The sequence below is a fragment of the Eleutherodactylus coqui genome, chromosome 3, assembly GCF_035609145.1.
Source record: "Eleutherodactylus coqui strain aEleCoq1 chromosome 3, aEleCoq1.hap1, whole genome shotgun sequence".
NCBI lineage: Eukaryota > Metazoa > Chordata > Amphibia > Anura > Eleutherodactylidae > Eleutherodactylus > Eleutherodactylus coqui.
In genome coordinates, this window is record NC_089839.1 from 69844339 (window position 1) to 69865882 (window position 21544).

A 21544-nucleotide genomic window follows, 5' to 3' on the forward strand; every position below is an offset into this window, starting at 1 on the left:
TGAAGGAGTTTGCCGATTGTGCACAAACTTATTACATGGGCCAGTGGCGTTCATTGTGAGATGGATCGGTCCATGTTATGGCTTCTGTTGTATAAGCAGAAGCCATAATGCAGATGTGAACTCCGCCTAAGATACGCCTGAGCTGATCAATAAAGGTCCAATCACTGGGACTTCGGAACAAAGTGAATGGTGCTCATCTGCAGAGCCCCGCGGGGTCAGGAGTAGCGCTATGGAGAATTAAAATCCGAAGGGGTGACTGTTACTAGCTTTGCATCACCCTTTGTATTACTTAAACCCTTCTAGATCCTATTTGCTTGTTCCTCATTGTGGGTGGAAAACCCCTTTATTTTTAAAGCAAAAGTTCATTTTCTTGGATATTAGTGATTGACCTTTGCAGCAATGAGAAGGGAATTGCTGATATAGGGGAACCTAGTGTTTAACATCTTCAATAAAACCTCTGAGATCACCGAATTGTTCTATGCAGGTTCAGGCCAGGTTAAAGGGGTTTTCCCAACCACCTTGCCAGGGGCTGTTTGGAGAACTGCTACGTTGTCCTATGTAAATGAATGGGACTGGCTATAATAACAATCACCATGGTTGGATGGGGTGTTGCTTTGTCTAAGAAAAGTCCAAAGATTTTTCACAGCTCTGCGCTACCCTGCGTGGATGTAGTGGGGCAATTTATTAAGGGTAAAGGGTTAAAATGTCACTTTAAACATGGTAGGAATAACACTGCCACTCCTGGTTGCCCCTAATATCTAGCAGGAGCGGCTCTTGCAACTTGCAGATCGAAGTGTAGCTCTTCATAATAATGCCACTTAAAATATATTGGGACTCGAAGGGTTAAAATATGTTATTTGGCAAAAAAAGGATTATCCTCCTAGCAAGTGTAATGTATTTAGAATTTTAAGGGAGCTCTCTGGTTACTTTCTGACCTTTTTAGTGCCAGGTGCAAATGTGTGAAAAAAATATCCAACAGTACTTACCCGTCCTCGGCCTCAGTGATCCAACGATGAAGACTTGTGATTCTCCTGGTCTTTGCTGTCAGCTGAATTCAGGTGACCGTTGCCTGCCAAACACAGGCCACAGTCACCGCCTGGCATCGGTGCTTACATCCTGAGTATCAAGATGCCAGGTATTCGGAATGGTAATGCTGCGGCCTACTGAGTTCAGCTGTTAACAGAGACCGGGAGAACCGTGGGGCTGGATCGCCGAGGATGGGTAAATACTAGAGATGAGCGAGTATACTTGCTAAGGCACATTACTCGAGCGAGTAGTGCCTTAGCCGAGTATCTCCCCGCTTGTCTCTAAAGATTCGGGGGCCGGCGCGGGTGACAGGTGAGTTGCAGGGGGGGGGGGGGTGGAGAGATCTCCCCTCCGTTCCTCCCCGCTCTCTCCCGCCGCTCTCCGCCCCCCGCCGGCCCCCGAATCTTTAGAGACGAGCCGGGAGATACTCGGCTAAGGCACTACTCGCTCGAGTAATGTGCCTTAGCGAGTATACTCGCTCATCTCAAGTAAATACAGCTGGATTCGTTATTTTCACACCTCTGCACCTGGTATACAAATGTCAAAACATAACTGGTCAACCCATTTACCCCCCCCCCCCCCAGCAGTCATATTAAAATTGGAAAAACTCTTGTAGAAATGTCACTTTTTTTGTAGCTTTTGAATTTGTGTTATATAAATATATTTGATGCAGACCTTGGTCGCCTTAGGCCGGTCTCACACTGACGGGTCGGATTCCGAATGCGGGAACCTGCAGCCAAATCAGTCTGTGACCCCGGCCGGCAACCGCGCATACCTTATTTTTTTCTGTAATGCGGAAGACCGCGGACACTAAATAATTTTTTTAAATATTTGTACTCGCGGCCTATCTGCAATGTCAATTGCGGATGGGCTGCACGTTGGACAGCTTCCATTGACTTCAATCTGCACAAAAATAGAACATGGTGTGATTTTATTTCTGATTGCGGATATACAAGTGTGCGGAATACCGCGGATCGTCCACACGGGTGACTATCGCATATGAGACCAGTGCATTTTTGACTCTTTAATAACATAACTGCTTTTAGCTTTATAAACTAGTAAATCGTATATCCTTTTGTGTTCCAGCGGTCAGAACTCTTTCGTTTTTTCCTCGCTGTAGTTGTATGGTCAGGGCTGTGGAGGCGGTCAGCCAAAAATCACACACTGATTCCTTCTTGTAAGTGATAAATTATTGTATTAAAATGGCGTTCCCGAAGTTGTATAAATATTATGTTACCCTTATTCTTCGGATCATTAGGATTATGACAACACCAAGTTTATAGAGACTTTAGGGTGCATTCAGATGACCGTATATCGGCCGGGTTTTCACGCCGGCCGATATATGGCGTCTCTCTCTGCAGGGGGAGGAGGCTGGAAGAGCCGGGAGCAGTGCACTGAGCTTTCACCCCCTCTCTGCCTCCTCTTTACCCCCCTGCACTATTTTCAATGAGGAGAGGCGGGACGGGGCGGAGCTAATTCCCGGCACTTGGGCCCCGTCCCACCTCCTCTCATTGCAAATAGTGCGGAGGGGTGGAGAGGAGGCAGAGAGGGGGCGGGAGCTCAGGGCACTGCTCCCGACTCTTCCAGCCTCCTCCCCCCTGCAGAGAGAGACGCCGTATATCGGCCGGCGTGAAAACCCAGCCGATATACGGTCATCTGAATGCACCCTTATTCCGTATTATTACTTTTGCATAATATGAACATTTTTTATTTAATTTTTTTTTTTTTGCAAAAATCCTTTTTTGTGGCACTATATGCTAGCAGCAGAACGTTTTTATTTTTCAGTCGACTGAGTTGTATGAAGGCTGTTTTTTGGGGGGCCATACCATTTTTTAAAAATGATTTATTCCTGTTTTGGAGAAGCGAGATGATAAGAAAACTAGTATTTTTTTAATGGAATTTACCATGCTGGATAAATAATGTAATATTTTATAGTACGGGTTGTTATGAACATGACGATACCAATTCTGTATATTTTTTGTGTTCTCTTAATTTTTTTTCAATATTTAACACCTTCCCGCTATAGGACATACATTTATGTTGCAGGGTCGGGGTATGTACGCAGAGAGATGGCAGGGCGACCTCTCTTCATACAGTACGGGCGCCGGCTGTTTTATTACAGCTTACAGCCGGGGGCAATAGCTGCAATCAGCCACGTGGCTGATCGGCACTATTAACCCTTTAAATACCACTGTCAATTCTGATGAGATTGCAGGGAGCCATGTGGGTGTCAAGGCAGCCGGGGGCCTTCTGAAAGGCCCCAGGCCTGTCTTAACAGACTGCCTATCAAGCAGTCTCTGTGGAGTGGCTTGATAGACTGCCTGCCCGATCGCAGTATGATGTAATGCCATAGCACTAAAAAACAAAAATACATATTTGGTATTGCCACGTCCGTAAAAGTCCGATCTATCAAGGTAACGCATTATTTGTCCTGCACTGTGAACGTTGTCCGAAAAAAAAAAAAAGAAAGAAAGAACACCAGAAATGCACTTTTTCAGTCACCCTGTTTCCCTGAAAAAATGCAATGAAACGCAATCAAAATGTCATATGTATTCCAAAATGGTACCAACATAAACTACAGGATGTCCTGCAAAAATTAGCCCTTGCACAACTACGTCTACACAAAAAAACCAAAAAAAATCTGTTATTGCGCACAGATGATGGCGGCAGAAAATAATTTAAAAAATGTAAATGTCTTTGAAGAAAAATAAAAATAGTACAGCATAAAAAAACTATACAAGTTTGGTATCGTAGTAATCATACTGACCCATAGAATAAAGTTAGCATGTCATCTTTGTTGCAGTTTGTGCGCCATAGAAACAAGACTCACTGAAAGATGGCGGAATGTCCTTTTTTTTTTTTCATTTTACTCCACTTAGAATGTTTTAAAAGTTTTTCAGTACATTATGTGATACTTTACATAGCACCATTGAAAAATACAACTCATCCCGCAAACCACAAGCCCTCATACAGCGACGTCGATGGATAAATAAAGGAGTTACAATTTTTAAAAGTGGGTAGGGAAAAACGAAAATGGTGGGGAAGAGGGGAAGGCCGCGTCCTTAGGCTGCATTCACACAAACGTATATTGGCTCGGTTTTCACGCCGAGCCGATATACGTCGTCCTCATCTGCAGGGGGGGGGGGGGGAGAGGATGGAAGAGCCAGGAGCAGGAACTGAGCTACCGCCCCCTCTCTGCCTCCTCTTCACCCCTCTACACTATTTGCAATGGGGAGAGGCGGGATGGGGCGGGGCTAATTCTCGGCACGTAGCGCCGCCCCATCCCACCTCCTTTCATTGCAAATAGTGCAGAGGGGCGGAGAGGAGGTAGAGAGGGGGCGGGAGCTCAGTTCCTGCTCCTGGCTCTTCCATTCCCCCCCTTCCTCCTGCAGATGAGGACGACGTATATCGGCTCGGCGTGAAAACCGAGCCGATATACGTTCGTGTGAATCCAGCCTAAGGCGTTAAAGGGGTGTCCAGGCTGTCAGTGCAGGATACATCAGGCTCTGAGTTGACAACACTGCAGCAACCCCTATGTAGTGGTCCGCACTTTTAATTGCAGGCATAGCTCTAATTGGAATCAAATATGTTTCCTGATTGATAACAACATGAACAAAGCTTCATGTCCCCTTCCTTAGACGGGGAAACAGGAAAATCCCAGATCTTCTCTGCTGCCTGTTTGTCTCCCCCCTCCCTTTTTCTTTTGCACACGAGCTGAAGTGACAGCTGTAAAATCAGTATTCCCGACCCCACTTCAAACGGCTGCAGTCCCGGATTAGTAAGGACTGTCAACATGGTTTTGCTGTCAAATCTTGGAACCTGGAACTGCAGCCATTTGAACTACAACAAGCTCTGTTCATCTAAAACTCCATTGTCCCTTTCCTGCAGAAAATACAGCAAACAAAATAAAAAATACAAGATGTATCACTCATACGATCCAAAGAGAAAGTGAAAGAAAACTACTAAAAAAAATGATTGTATAGGCCGCCTGCAGACGGCTGGGTCAGATCCGGCTGCGAGAATTCTCGCAGCAGGATGTGGACCTGTGCCCCTGCACAGCTCTGTGTTTCACCCGCTCCCGGTGTCTCCTCTGCCCTGTGATGTGCCGGCTGCCACTCAGCCCGCGCATGCACAGGGCGGAGCCGGCTGTCACTACTGACTTTTCTGTGCAGCCTCTGCGAGACCCACGCAGAAATAGGACATGCCGTGATTTGTTTTCCGCGCATGTTTTCACGTGGACAAATCGCGGCTGTGTGCATGAGACTGCATTCTCTAATGCAGTCCTATCCAAGCGGGCGCAGGTGGAAATTCTATGGGAAATCCCGCCATGGAATTTCCGACCGTGTGCAGGGGGCCTATTAATATTAGGCTGGCTGCACATGGGTGGTTCGGATTCTGCATGTACCCAAGAATCCGACCTTGTGCTCAGCCGCCGTCCTCCCGTACCTGTATTTTCTTCTTTTCTGCACTGCGGTTGGTCCTCATGACTCGCTGTCGGAGATGCGCAGTGCAGATTTATTTTTTAACTCCTGCTTTTCCCGCCGAATCCACGGCCCATCTGCAGTGTCAATTGTGGACAAACCGCGGGTCAGACGGCTTCCATTGACTCCGTCTGTGCGGAATCCGCAGGAAAATGGAGCATGCTGTATTTTACTGTGTACTTGCACACCAAAAGTCCTAGGGATAGGGATGCCCAAATGTGCACACAATACGCTATGAGATGCGTGAAACACTGCGTAATTGCAAGAAAACCCACATCTGGAATTCATGAGACTAATTAGGTATTTCAACCGATGCGTATTTTTTTGTCGTGAGCAAAATCACAGTAAAGTGCACCACTGCGTATGCAAAAATGTGTAGTTCATTCTGCACATACGCAGTACTCAGGCGCACGCAAATACGCATGAACTTGTGTGAGAGGGGCCTTGGGGTGTGTTCACACATAATAGATTATGATGTGCATCTGCACCAAGATTCACACCATTTGTTGCAGATTTTGACACTGTTTTGTCGCGCATTCACAGCAGATTTCACCTTTTCAGTTGTAGGGGGGATTCTGCTGTAGATCTGCACAAAACTCTATGTTAAATTCCACCCCTTTTCCGCTATGTCTGAACATACTCTTACAATATATCTGGCATCTGTGATTTGTATCAATTGGCGTAGGATTTTCTCTTTTAAAGGGTTTGTTCACATCTTATGTTATGGCTCTAACGCATCTGCAAAAAATTTACGCTACTTATTGCATATTTTAAAGTGCCATTAATTTCCAGTTGCTGTACAACTGAAGAGTAGGGGGTTGAACAACTGAACTACATATACTACTGGTACTACATATATAACTACATTACTTTGCAGTGTAGTTTTGATTAAAAATTGTTTATCTACACTTTCTATGCAGATCTAAGTTAAAGGAGTTTTCCAGAGAAAATACTATCTTCAAGTTCAGTAAATGATTAGCTGGGGTCCTCCGCTTGGGACCCCTGCTGATCTTGGGCACCAGTGACACAAATACACAGGGTTCGGAGCGGAAGCTGCTGCTCCAACCCCTGTGTAGTGGCCAGTGCTTGTAACTGCAAGCACAGATCCCATTGACTTCAATGAGAGCCGCACCTGCAGATACAAGCGCCAGCCACTACACAGGGGCTGGAGTATCTGCTTCCGCTCTGACCCCTCTGTAAATGGGTGCCTGATCATCTGGGACCCCATGCGGTGGACCCCAGCTAATCCACTACTGTTGACCTATTCTGAGGATAGGTCATCAATTAGTATTTTCCTATTTATGGCACATCCACAGGATACTCTATAAACATCTGATAGATACAGGTCTGGAATCTACTGATCTCCGTCCTGCTTGATGTGGTGCTTGTCGGCTGCCACATCAGGACGGAGAAAGAATAGAATGTTGGCCACGTACGTGTGCCGCTTTCTTTCTTTATTTCTGAGGGTGTCGTGGAAGCAGATATGCACATTTGCTGAACCGTCTTTTTGACTTCGGTAGAGCACGATGGAGACAACCGCGTGCCGGCACAATCATTGCAAGGAGCTCTGAACTGTACAAGTGGGTGGCCATCACATGAGAGAAGGGTCATACTGAAACACAGCAAGTAGAGAACTTGACTACCATGAGGAATTGATACAGAAAGTATCTCAGAAAATTGCACAACTTTTTAGCATACAATGAATAGACTTTATTTGCTAAAAATTGAACCCCTCTTTAACCCTTCAAGGACATGGCCTATTTTGGGCATCAGGGCGCAACGATTTTTGGCGGATTTTAATCTCCATTTTTTTACAAGCCATAACTTTTTTATTTTTCTGTCTACGCGGCTGTATAAGGGCTTGTTTTTTGCGTGGCGAACTGTAGTTTTTATCGGTTCCATTTTTGGGTACATAGGCCATATTGTAAAACTTTTATTATTTTATGATCGCAGGGAGAGAAAACGCATCAATTCTGCCATAGATTTTTTTTAAAGCGGTAATTATGCAGCATAAATGACACAACCATTTTTTTCTGCGGGTCGGTACGATTACAACGATACCAAAATTCTTGTGTTTTTTTTTAGGTTTTTCGCCTTTTCTGCAATAAAAACCCTTTGTTTGGAAATCTTTTTTCTTTTTATTCTAAATCGCTGCAAGTCCTATAACTTTTTTATTTTTCCATGTACGGAGCTTTGTGAGGGCTTATAGTTTACGAGATGAGCTGTAGTTTTTATTGGTACCATTTTGGGTTACATACAGCTTTTTTGATCACTTTTATTGCGTTTTTTGAGAGGCACAATGCTAAAAATTAGCATTTTGCCTCAGTTTTTTAGCGTTTTTTTAACGCTTTTTGCTGTGCAGGATAAAAAACATGTCAACTTATTGTACGTGTTTTTATGGACATGACGATACCAAATATGTGGGATTTTATTTTTTTTTTATGCTAAAATGAGAAAAAGCCCCAAAAAGGTTTTTTTTTTTACATTTTTTATTTTTTTGTACATCATTTTGATATTTTTTTTACACTATTTGTGTCCCTCTGTGGGACTTGCACCATACCACTGATGATCGCTATGATAAGACATTGCAGGACTTCTCTCCTGCAATGCCTTATCGCTTACTACAGCAATCACAGGCACTGGTATCTGGCATCCTATTGCTATGGCAACCAGTCAGACTCTCTGTGATTATATCGCAAAAGACTGATAACATCACAGAGGGAGCGCGCTCCCTCTGTGAACCCTTCCCATGCTGCGATTTACATAGCTCACGTCAGGGAAGGGGTTAACAACGGGGAGCGCATCTCCGATGCACCCCCGCTGTTGCAGCTGGAGGCCGGCTATCACTGATAGTCGGCTCCCACTGCCTGATAGCGGGAGATCTCTTATGATCTCGAGCTATCCATATGACGTAAGGATACGTCCAGTTGCAGGAAGTACCCCACTGCCATGACATACCCTTACATCATATGGAGGGAAGGGGTTAACGATAATCCACTTGTTCTGTGTTGATTGCAGATCAAAACCTTCTTCTCCTTTTTGTCCGCTTGTGTCTTGTCTCTCGCTTGCATGACACTTGGTATGACTGGTGACTCATACACTGTGTCAGACAAGTATTAAGGGATTTCCCTTGTGAGTCCCTAAAGTGTTTCCCCTCCTACTACATGGTAGTGAAGAATATAACAGCACTCTTGGATGTAACATACTATTACGTCATTTTTGTCATACTTGTATGAAGTTAACGTGTGGGACTGAAGAGACATGGGGGGACGTGGGGGGGGAAGTCCCGTTCTCTACTTTACATTCTGCTTTTATTCAAACAATACAATGAAATATGATGACATCCCTTACATTTACCCTGCAGCTATATGCATGAATACATTTTTGGGTGATTTTTTTTTTCTTGTTTGTGCTCCTGCTTCTGCAATACAGATGCTGGCTATGGTAACAATTTTGGCCCATGTTTATTATCAATGATGTACTTTGCCACACTGAAATTTGAAAAGGTAGTTGACAAGAACTTAAAAGGGTTTTCCAATGACCATAACACCCCCTTCCCTAAATACTTGTAATAAATGCTATAAACTGCTACCCGCACTGTGGCACTGCAGAGGTATTGTTCCATCTCTCTTATTTGCATATTACCCAGAGGAGCATGAATGGCCTTATAAGTCTCCTCACTCACTCACCTTCTAGGTGCTCTCCCTAAGGAGAAAAGACAGCGTTCCTGAAAAACATACTGTAGCATCACTCTCTGCCCCTGGACAGAACGTGCAATTTCAGCAGGCACTGAAAACTACAGGTCCCATCTTACCCCTTCCGCTCTTGTATCCCTGTTCCACATTGCTCTGTGGAAGAGGGTAGCTGGCATGTTTACATTTCATCATCACAATAACAGCCCCTCTAGCAGTCATGTGGTATGATGGCGTCCAACACAACAAGGGAGGGCGACAGTATTCAGTCACACGGGCCATTGTTAGCGCGTCATCATACTCAAAGGAAATACTATAAAAAATTCGGAAGGTGGGTGGGGGGTTGCGGTCGGGGGTGGTGGGGGTGGGGGAGGGAGAAAGATCTCTCTCACTCTCCCCCCCGCCGCCCCCCGAATTTTTTCGGACGAGTATGCAGTTACTCGAAAATACCGATGCTCGCTCAAGTAATTGCCTTAACCGAGCATGCTCGCTCATCTCTAGTCACTCAGCCCTTATTGAAGAATTCAACCAAGATGTTGTAAAAAGAGGAGTTTTTTTTTAAATTTCAAGTATTTCAGAGCTTGACAAACAAATGGTTAATTGCAAACCCCCTGGTGAAAAACCTTCCAACCTTTAGATGCTCAGCTTTTAAATGAAAAGCCTATGTAAACATACGGAGAAGTGGTGATAGTAATCAAACTTTTTTTTTCTTCTTTCCTTTTGGGTGTGTCTATTCCTGAGTGTAGCATTCTGCATGGCTGCAAGCACAACAGGAAATGAGGTGAGTAATCGTCCCCGCACTCATCTGCTGTTACACACTTTTGTTTTTGCATCTAAAATGAAACTGAAAAACCTCCAGGTCCGTTTACTCATACAGAGCCGACTGTTTCTCATATCTTAGAAAGTGTCCCTCAAAATGCTATAAGTTATAGGGGTTGTTCGAGTTAAAAGTTTTGTCCCCCCCTATGGCCACAACATGACAAATAGCTCATACTCTCCTTTCCCTGCTCATTCCCCTGGGTCGCCCTAGTGATGTCATACTTGCAGTCGGTCATTGGCTGCAGCAGCCTGTACCGTCCTGTAAATGGGCTGCTGCAGCCTGTAAGCATGGCGTCACCAGGGAGGTGGGGGACGAGTGGGGAGTATGAGTTATTTGTTATGTTGGGGCCACTGGGGTGTTGTTTTGGACAAAATGTTTAAAGGGGTTATCCTACAAAGAAAAGTTATACCCTATCCACATAAGGGATAACTATATCTGATTTGTAGCTGTCTGACTGACCCCCATCAATCATGAGAATGGGGGCCCTGAAGGTCCCTGAGAGCGGTCTTGCATCTACACTGCCGTTTCATTTATTTCAGTGGGACTGTCGGAGATAGCCACATTCAAGCACTCGGCTGTCTCCAGCAGTCCAATTGAAATGAATCCTCTGGATACAGGTTGACTTCTATTCGTGGGACAACCCCTTTAAAAGGGACGTCTACTTTTTACATTTTTTGACATATCAGTTAGGCTTATGATCAGTCTAATAATGTATTGACCAGTACCACCAAGCAAATTTTACCCCTTTACATTGTATATTGCAGTCCACTGCCTTACTGTGGATCAACAAGGGGATTGAAACAGGCTGAACTAGATGGACATTGTCTTCATTCAGCCTAACATGCTATGTTACTATGTAACTCTGGAGGCAGACCGTCAGGCTTTGTTCACACTACCTTTATAACTTCTGCTCTTAAAGGGGTTTTCTAGGAGTACTCTAGTGATGACCTGTGCTCAGAATAGGTCATTAGTAGTTGATCGGCTGGGGACTTCTGCTGTCTGAACTGACAGCAGCACTCAGGTGAGCGGCACTGTCGCTTCAGTCCATAACTAGCACAGCACTGTATATTGTATAGTGGTTTTGCCTGGTATTGTAACTCAGTCTCACTCACTTGAATGGGACTGAGCTGCACTGCTCTCAGGCCATATGACTGATGAATGTGACTTCACATGCCGGAGAAGAGGTCGCAGTGTTCACCTGAACACCATGGCTTCTCCAATCAGCTGATCGTCAGTGATCCCGAACAGCGGACCCCACAATTAACTGTTGATGACCTATACTGAGGACAGGTTATTAGTAGTGTATTCCCAAAACACCCCTTTTAAAAGTGCCTTGTCTGGTATGATTATATTCTTTTCTGATGCATCTGATTGACTACAGATCTCGATATTCTTGCCATCAAAAACAGCATAACCCGGACAGAATGGTAAAAGATGTCATGTGGACATAGCTGGAAACATTTTTCCAGGATCAGAATAAAGCCCAATGTCCATGTGCGGATCTGATTTGCGGAATCCGTGCAGATCACCCGCGCTGAAAATCCGCAAATCAAGCCACCCATAGGGATACATGGGTGTCCGCAAATGAAATAAAGCATGCAGATTTTAGTCGATGGAAGTCATCCGATCCGCTGCCCGTCCGCAATTCAATTGGGGACAGGCCGCGGATTTCACGAGAAAGCAGGAGTTAAAAAAAAACTCCACTGTGCATGTGTGGCAGCGCGCCGGACGGCGCTATCACACATATCCGCAGTGAAGTAAATAGAAGACCCGGACGGGTAAGTAGAAGACCCGCAGTGTCCTCGGCCCCCGGCAGGGTCGGATTCCGTCGCGGGCCCGTGCATGCGGAATCCAATCCACCCGTGGACATAAGGCCTAACAGGTCTACTCCAGAAACGGCACCACCCGTGTCATTAGGCTGTGTCTGGTGATGTAGTCCGTCCCCACTGATGTGAAGATCACAGGTAAAGCAGTATCTCTGAAGCTTTGTAAAACAAGTTACATGTTGTCACCTTATGAAGCATATAACTTCCACTTTGAATCACCGGACAACCCCTTTAAAGCATATTAACCACCTTTTGTGATATGTAGAGGTACCTCATATATAACGCCCCCCCACTTTGGCTTAACCCTGGGTTTCCTTATCTTCTGATCCTGCCAGAAGTTATTCCTGGACTCCATACTTGGCTATAGTAGTTACAGTAATGACAAGCTTTGTAGTTTTGAACATCTACAAACCAAACATGAGTTCCCTCCAAGCTGGGCACGGTAATGTGGACTTTTTAGAAGCGGCTGAATTTGTTCCTCATTATCAAAAAGGAACAAAACCTTCCAGGAAATTAGGCTAGAGAAATCCAAAATAGGATTCTTTAACGGACCACTAGATGCGGTGTGGACCCTGAATCTTCAGGAGGCAAAACTGTCACCATGCTACACTGACACAAGAAATGGCAACACCCAGTTGTTCACTTATACATTTCCAGGAGACATAACAGAGGAATAGTGCAACAAAGTGCTGAGAGAGATGCTCCAGAGTTGTTATGTATACATGTATTTACTGCAGCAGACCTGTCAGGAGAGGTGACAGGTGCTCTTTAAATAAAAAGATTACTTTTGGCTTCTGGAAGTAAACAGCAGTGTTCACGATTTTGTAAATGCCCCATTTGGACGACGGCATGAATGGGTGATGTCACCACTGGGTTGTTGGCGCTCGTGCAGAGGGTTTTGACAGGCAGATCATTGCTGGGTTCTCGCTTAGCACTTCACATTCTATATGAAGCGGGGAGCGTTAACTCTGCAAGAAGCCAGCGATCCACCGAGGATTATGCTGGTTGCTGCTTTCACATGTGTCGGGCGTTCCGTTTTTTTTTCTCCGTTTGGGGAGCAGGAATCTCCTGGCCGAACGTCATCGTCTTATGACAGAACCGAACATCATAGAACGGACCACGTTGACTATAATGGGATCCGTTCAGCTTCTGCTCAGTTGTCCGGCATTAAGCCGGAAGAAAAAGTGCTGCATGCAGTGCTTTTTCATCCGGTATTTTAAGCCGGATCTGCGACACAACCTCCGACTGAAAGTCCCAACGCAGATGTGAGCCCGGCCTAATGTAGTGCTAGCCAAGTAATAAGCATCCAAAGTATATCTCCTACTTTTATGCAGTGCTGATTGTCTTCACTCACAGACCTTTTCATTATAACTACACAGAAAGCAAGACCATCTCTTGCAAAAAGCAGATATTATCCAACTGAAGGAGGCATACAAATGGATAATTCACCCCATGATCTCTGAGGAATTGGGGGTACAAGCAGTGAGCAAGGTAAGAATGTGTTCTTTGGAAATCTAAATTGAATAAACAACAATATAGAACTTGTACAGATCCTGCAACTTTAAAGCCTGGTTTAGACACAATGATTATCGCTCAAAAGATCGATCACTTTGCGCTCCGGGCGAGGGATGCAGAAGACAAGCGGAGCCGCTTGTCTTCTGCATCCAGCTGTTCTCTGCTTGGAGTGCTCAACTAGTATACAACTGAGTGCTCCGTGTGGAGTATGAAGAACACAGCTGGACAGCTGTGTTCTTTATACCCCACACGGAGCGCTCAGCTGGTATACATGGACATTGGGCCTCAAAACTTTATTTTTTTTTTTTTTTACACTACGCTGTTAATGTAGCACACATATACAATTTTTATAGCCTGACAGTAAATATATGTCAATGGCCATGCAATTTGTGTAACGGGCTGAACTATTGTTCATCCCCTTAAATAAATTGATGTAACGCATCAAACTTTAGTTTGGCACATGCTACATTTGTATATCTTGATCAGGAGAATTTTTTGTTGGCTTGTTCAACGGCAACCTCAACTTCATCTCTAAGGGGACGGTCTGACTGCCTCTCAAATCTCCTTCAAGAGGTAAAAGGGGTCAGATAGGATGGATTTTAAACTTTTGTAATCATTTGCTTCCCTCAAATAGACCTAAGAACGTGACTGCCTGTTTGCAGGGAATGGAGGCAGGCGGCTGGAGGAGATCTCTGGGCCGTTCTGTCTCCATCCATAGAACGACTATCACACTGGAGAGATGGTCGGTGGGACGGCTGTCAGGCGCTTATGTGCCCGACAGTCGTCCTGTATGAAGGGATCTTTACATGGAGCTACTATTATTCAGATAGTCGCTCAGAAAAGTAATTAAAGGGGTTGTCCGGCGCCGAAACGGGTTTGTTTTTTTTTCAATAGCCCCCCCGTTCGGCGCGAGACAAACCCGATGCAGGGGTTAAACAAGAAAACCGCACAGTGCTTACCTGAATCCCGCGCTCCGGTGACTTCTTACTTACCTGCTGAAGATGGCCGCCGGGATCTTCTCCCTCGGTGGACCGCAGGTCTTCTGTGCGGTCCATTGCCGATTCCAGCCTCCTGATTGGCTGGAATCGGCACGTGACGGGGCGAAGCTACAAGGAGCCGCTCTCCGGCACGAGCGGCCCCATTCGGAAAAGAAGAAGACCGGACTGCGCAAGTGCGTCTAATCGGGCGATTAGACGCTGAAAATTAGACGGCACCATGGAGACGAGGCCGCTAGCAACGGAACAGGTAAGTGAAAAACTTCTGATAACTTCTGTATGGCTCATAATTAATGCACAATGTACATTACAAAGTGCATTAATATGGCCATACAGAAGTGTATAGACCGACTTGCTTTCGCGGGACACTCGATCATTTGCTTACACAGTGATGGATGTGTTCGGTGAGTTATCGTTCATGCAGGGGAACTCTATGCAAATGTGTTTGCACGTTGTTTAAATACGAACGACTGTGACTTCATACCGGACAACTTTTGATCAATCCGCAACTATTTTTTTATGGAAAGCTGAAGCAATACAGCTAGCAACTTACCGCTCGTCACACTGTTGGTGGCCATGTCTCCACTGGACAACTATTGATTTGAATTTGCTCTTTCAAGCGTTTATTCGACCTATAGCCGTCTCATATAAAGGTACCTTAAGAAAGACGAGACTTTAGGCCTCATGTCCACGGGCAGATTTGATTTGTGGAAACCGCACGGGTCACCCGCACAGAAGATCCGCAATTCAAAGTGCCCACAGGAAAGCATTGGCATCCACAACTGAATTTAAACATGTGGATTTGATTGGTGGACCGTTTTGTGCGGAAAACAAATCGCAGCTGCTCCATTTCAGTGCGGATTCCGTGCGGACGGGCGATCTGCGGATTTGAAGGTTAAAATCAATTAGGGAGTTGGAGAAAAAGCTGTGTGGTGGGGCTGTGGATGATCCGCAGTGCATGCATGTACATCCGAGCGGAAAAACCATTACATCCCCGATCTCCCGCAAATGCTTTCTGCAGGTCTCCCGCTGCGGAAATCTGCATGCAGAATCCTATCGACCCGTGGACATGAGGCCTTAACTAGCTCTCCAGAATGAGTACCTTGCATAGGGAAGTCCAGATCTCCTCTTCCTTGATGCTTTTGATATAACATCACCGAACCCTGAATGTTAAGGTTTGATTAAAGACCTGTTTTAATGCTGTTTGTGGCATGTAGTAGCTTCATAGTTTCACTTTGTAGTAATCTCACAGAGAATTGGTTTCCTCTCTTGACACTTGATCACCATGCAGAAGTGTTCTCCTTTCCTCTGTTTGTTTACCGCACTTCTATCACTAATATCATGTTTTTGTTTTTAGAGTCTGTTTGAAGTTGGGGTGGTGTTTTGTCACCAAGATACAGATGAGGACTGCCACTTCCTGTAAGTAATACTGCCCAAAAGATCTTAATCTATTTTTTACTACATTGTTAGAGTCAAATTCCTCACTTATTATGTATCTTAGTCATAGTATTAGCTAAGGGAAAACACTGTGCAGGTCATTTGCACATTACTCATCTAATACATTTACAGTAATCTTTGGCTCATTCACAATAAGACTTTTTGTTTACATGCAGGTGGAACAAGCATTTACATTAGAAAGTACATCTCCTAATTAAGGGTGAATGCAGACAGCCGGGTCAGATCCCGCTGCGAGATGAGACCTGTGCCCCTGCAGTGACTCGCAGCTCACCTCCTGCGGTGTCTCTCTCTGCTCTGTGATGTGCCGGCTGGCACACAGCCGCACATGCGCAAAGCAGAGCCAGCGCGTCAGCAGTGAGGTTTTTGTGTGGGTGTCTGTCCACTCCTGACCCCTCTGTAACTTGCCCCGGGTCTGCCATCCTCTTCCCTCTCACGGCTCCTGTCACTCACCCCGCTGCTCTCCCTTGTCCGCTCCCCCCTCACGGCTCCTGTCACTCACCCCGCCGCTCTCCCTTGTCCGCTCCCCCCTCACGGCTTCTGTCACTCACCCCGCCGTTCTCCCTTGTCCACTTCCCCCTCACGACTCCTGTCACTCACCCCCGCCGCTCTTCCCTGTCCGCTCCTGGCTCCTGCGCTGTCAGTTTTCCCCCGGCCGCGCTACCATCTGCGCTAGAAATCATGGCTGAATGGAGGTCGGTGCCGCCGCTGAAGCCAGCGCAGCAGTCAAGATAAGCGGTTGATCACTTCTGCTCTGTGCCCCCACTGCCACGGCCGGCCTCCCTTCTCCACAATAATGTATCTTTGGCGGTCTCCCTCCTCAGCTGGAATGTATCTGCGCACCCACCGCCGCCTCCCTTCTCCGCTGCAATTTGTCCTCGGATCCAACAGCATCCCACAGAAGCCGTACCCACTCTCTGACTCCCTGTGCCCCGACGGGTGATAGCCGCTGTGAAGGTAGCCAATCGGGAGCAGTGGGCGCTCCCTATAACTCCCCCAGGACACATCCATGTCTCCACCCATAGTTCTGGTGGAGACAAGATGCACCAGTACCTCCCACCTTTCCCATGCTGCTTTGCATAGCCCTTCTCCAATGAGCTGTAAGGCAGCAACTGAATGCCTGTCTCTTTGTTTCAAGTAACTAGCATTGTCTCCATGTCCCTGTTACTACAGAAGTCAAATACCTACTGACAGGCAGTGGATTGCAAGGGTGCTGAAAGAGAGACCCCCTAGTAGCAGCCACTTCAAACTTGATTTTCAGCGGTAAAACAAAAAAAGGTTTAATACAAATTTCTTACAAGATTGATAATACCCACACAGGGTGTTATATGAGCCTAGGTTGTGTGAAAAGTTAGTGTCCATCTTCATTTTCATTTCTGCAAGCACTCCAGTGAAGTTAGAATTACATTGAATAATATGTCAATTTGGATACATGATATATATTTTACATATAATTAGTTTGCAAAAGTAATATCCTTGTACGCCACAATTAGCAGAAAGCCACTTAAAAAAATAATCCTGGTGTAGCTTCCATTCTAAACTGTGAGTATTGATCTGTGGGCATTGATGGGAACAGATGAGACAATTTTTCACTGCCACTGAACTAAAAGTTTGGAAAGGACACAGAGGCACTGAGATACTTAGCGTTTTCAAAAACTTAAAAAATTGGGTAAGGGCGGGGAACAAAATAACACATAATGCAATACTCACTAGACAGACGTCCCACCGGACAAGCGCAGCTGCTTCAATGCTGGTGGCTGACTTGAGCAGTGATGCACTGTGTCATGTGATCACTTATGCTAATGATTGGCTGCAGTGCTCATGTGAACAATGAACTGCATATGACCACTGCAGGAGCATCCAGGACCAGAGCAGTTGTGCTGGACTTGCTAGTGAGTTACTGCCCATAGTCACATTTTGGAAAGCCCTTTTAAACCATCTCCTTGAGTGGAGATGCACGTGCCGGCGGCAAGTATTTAGCTTTGCTCCTCAGTAATCTACCAACATCTTTTTGCAGGATGTAGGTTTATGTTCCTGAGTAGCAGTTATTATGTATATGTGTAATATTTAAATATGTTACAGTTTGTCTAAGAAAATAATTCAATAGAAAACTTAAAATTATGAAAAAACTTTTTGGGATAAATTAAAAATTTGAAACACCTAAGAGAGTGAAGGACAATAATAGAAAAAAAAAGGAAAAACAATATTTTAAAAAAAATAACATTAATCTGTTTAGTATTAACCCCTCCAGTACATCTGTCAGCTTATTTAACCCCTTAGTGACGGCCCCATTACCTTTTTACATCCTGGCTTTGTGGGCTTTAATCCTCAGGGACGTAAACACATGCATCCCCTGAGGATTAAAGCCCTGCAGGCTCTGGACGTGACAGCTCCATGTTGTAGATTCACGGAGGTAGCAGACAACCTGGCGTTGTCATGGGGGCCCGCGGGAAGGTAGTGAGTTTAAATTGAATTCTGTATTTGATGGGCAGCCAGTGCAGCGGCTGGCACAGGGCAGAGGCGTCCGAGTAGCGGCTGGACAGGAAGATGAGCCTGGCTGTCGCATTCAGGATGGATTGGAGAGGGGAGAGTCTGGCGCGGGGGAGGCCGATCAGCAGCGAGTTGCAATAATCGAGCCAAGAGTGGATGAGGGCAACGGTGAGCGTTTTTAGCGTGTCCATGGTGAGAAAAGAGCGGATTTTTGCGATGTTGTTAAGGTACAGCTGACATATTCGGGCGAGAGATTGGATATAGTGGGAAAAGGAGAGATCAGAGTCAAATATAACCCCAAGGCAGCGGGCGTGCTGTCTGGGAGTTATGGTGGCGCCACAGTAGAGGGTGGAAACACCAGTAGGTCAGTTTTTGAGGGGTTTAATTTTAGGTAGAGAGAGGAGATAGATGTCACCAGGACCTCGGTGACTGGTCCAAGGGTCCGTGATCGCTGCTATCCAGTGGATAATGGTGATCATGGAAAAGTTAAAAAAAAGTAAAACAAAGTAAAAGTTTCCCCTCCTCTCATGGATTGGATCCATGAGGGGAGGTGAAAATACTCACACCTGTCCTCCGCGATGCCCCGCATTGATATGGTCCTTCCGGGACCTCACGTCGACTTCTGCATGTGCGTGCACGATGGAAACGTTCGACGCGTGCTCAGAATGGCTGGCGCCCCGGGAAATTTAGTTTCAAAGAATTTTATTAATTTTCGGCAATTTATAGCAGTATATTATCCAAAGATAAACCCCTCGTGGGGGGATTTCAAAATGAAAAAAGTTTATGAAACAAAACATAACATAATAAGAATTAATGAAAAATCAAGGTAATGACTTCCACACATATTGTATCGCATGCTTTTTCAGATTAGTTTTGCTGCTATCTATATTTTCCTTAGGACTTCTGTATCCCTCCCTAGACGACCATTCTCCCCATCTTATTGTTGAAGGGCCTCTATAAGACCCGGAGCTCAGACACTGATTGCCACGTCTTTACGAACATCTCCATCCTATCTACCCTGATAGCTGAAAGCTTCTCGTATACCATCATACATGGGGTTCTATCCCTGATCGGACCTATCTGCAGTACAGGCGATAACCATTTATGCTGCTGATTGTTGAAGCCTAGCTGTTTATCCGCTAGTAAACATCTCTTAGGGGCCCTAACAAAGGGTTTGCCAATCACCGATGATACAAGGCCAGCTACCTGCACCCAGATTGATCTCACCTTCGAGCAGGTCCACCAGATGTGCAGAGTAGAGCCCAATTCCGCGCATCCCCGAAAGCAGGACAATGTGCGGTTCTGAATAAATTTGCTAATAATTTCGGGAACCGTATAGAATCTGTGGGGAATCTTAATTGAGGTCAATGTCTATGTTAAAGTGACACTTCAGATTTCCAAAATTTGGCTTGGTCATTAAGGCGCAAACAGGCTTTGTTAAAAGGGAACTTGTCCCCTGAAAAATCCACAGCTGTAGTGTTAAGCAGTATGACACAAGCGGAACACACATGCTTTTACCCCAAAAAAGCCTTTCAGCCTTTTTAGAAATTCTTACTTTGAAAGTAGTGCCCTCAATATGCAAATCATTCGCCTTGAGTCAAAGAGGTAGTGCCATAACCCAGCCTCTCCTCTTGCTCCCCACATCCCACTATATATGCACATCAGCGCTGACAGTGCTGAAATGACGCAATGGTGCCGTGCTCCTCTCTCTATACTTTGGTGAAATTTCACCAAAATGCGTCGGAAGACAACCGGAGAGCATGGCACCTTCATGAGACTTCAGCACTAACTACCAGCACTGATGTGCATACACAGTGGGAGGTGGCGAAGGGGAGGAGAAGTCGGTTATGGCAGTGACATGCTGACTTTGAGGGTTCATGGTGCCATGTCTTTGACTTGAGGTGAATAATTTGCATACTTAGTGCACTACTTATCTCTTTAACACCACAGGGCGTACATTTACATCCTGGGTGTAAGGGATTTGTTTGGAGTGGGATAATGAGCCGATAATGCTTCATACAAGGCAGATGTAGGATGTCTGTGATAGCAGACACCTACTTACAAGAACCCAATCAATGCTAATGCTGATCGCAGCTGTTAACCCTTTAAATGCAGCTGACCCCTATGGGTCTGCCATAAGGTATGCCCACAGCCCCCCCTCCACCTGAGCTTTCACCAAGGTTCTCACGCCTATGACAGCTTTCCTCCACTTCAGGCGGATAGTGGCCGTTCCCTACCTTGACGACATTTTGGTAAAAGCTCCTACTCGTTTGGACTATCTCTACAGTTTCTAGGTCACTCTGGGCATTTTATTACGGTTTGGGTTCAATATCAACCACCCCCCTGCCTCTCACCTCTCACGTCTGATCTTTCAGGGTCTGTCATTTGACACAAAATGGGCCCAAGTTTCGCTCCCGCCGCAGAAAGTACAACTCCTTCAGTCAAAGGTGCGCTCTCTGCAGACCATTCACCATTACATGAGTGCTTGGACTGATGGTCTCATCCTTCTAGGCCATCCCTTTCAGGCAGTTTTAAGTGCAACCTCTCCAGTGGGCCATTCTCTCCTAGTGGGACAAATCAGGAAACTCTCTGGATCGCAAGATCCGACTATCTTCACAGCTTCAACACAAACTTCTATGGTGACTAGACACTTCACAGATCGTTTGGGGCCACTGCTTTCTGACAGTTCACTGACAGGTACTCACAACGGATGCCAGTCTACCCTGCTGGGGGGCACACTGCAGAAACCTAACAGTGCAGGGCTCTGGGACAGCACAGACGTCTACCCTCCCGATAAACATTTTAGAACTTCGGCCCATTTTTCTGTCACTTCAGCACTTCACACCCCAGGTAACTGGCCTTCACCTCCAAATCCAAACTGACAACTGTTGTCACGTCCATAAATCAGCAAGGAGGGAACTACAGCTTGGTAGTCATGGTAGAAGCAGCGTAGATCTTGACATGGGCTGAAGATCACCTTCTGGCACTCTTAGCGGTTCAAATACCAGGGGTGGACAATTGGATAGCCGACTTCCCGAGCAAAATAACAGTCGACAGGAGAATGGGAGTTGCACCCTGGCTGTTCTACAAACTCTGTCAGACATGGGGTCATCCATATGTTGATCTGATGGCATCCAGATTCAGCCAAAAACTATGTGTCCAAATCCCAGGACCGTGAGGCTCAAACAGTGAATGTCCTAGTAATTCTGTGGACCGAATTCCAGTTCCCATACATCTTCCCTCC

At 45.7% G+C, this 21544-nt stretch overlaps 1 protein-coding gene across 2 annotated transcripts in view; it reads left to right on the forward strand.

Moving 5' to 3' along the window:
• PUS10 (pseudouridine synthase 10) overlaps positions 1 to 21544 on the forward strand; it is a 105321-nt gene that overhangs the window by 14027 nt on the left and 69750 nt on the right. For both annotated transcript variants that reach the window (XM_066595733.1, XM_066595732.1), the window contains exons 5-7: positions 9946 to 9980; positions 13225 to 13336; positions 15713 to 15774. In XM_066595733.1, coding sequence (XP_066451830.1) covers positions 9946 to 9980; positions 13225 to 13336; positions 15713 to 15774 — 209 coding nt within the window. The remainder of the gene's footprint in view (positions 1 to 9945; positions 9981 to 13224; positions 13337 to 15712; positions 15775 to 21544) is intronic.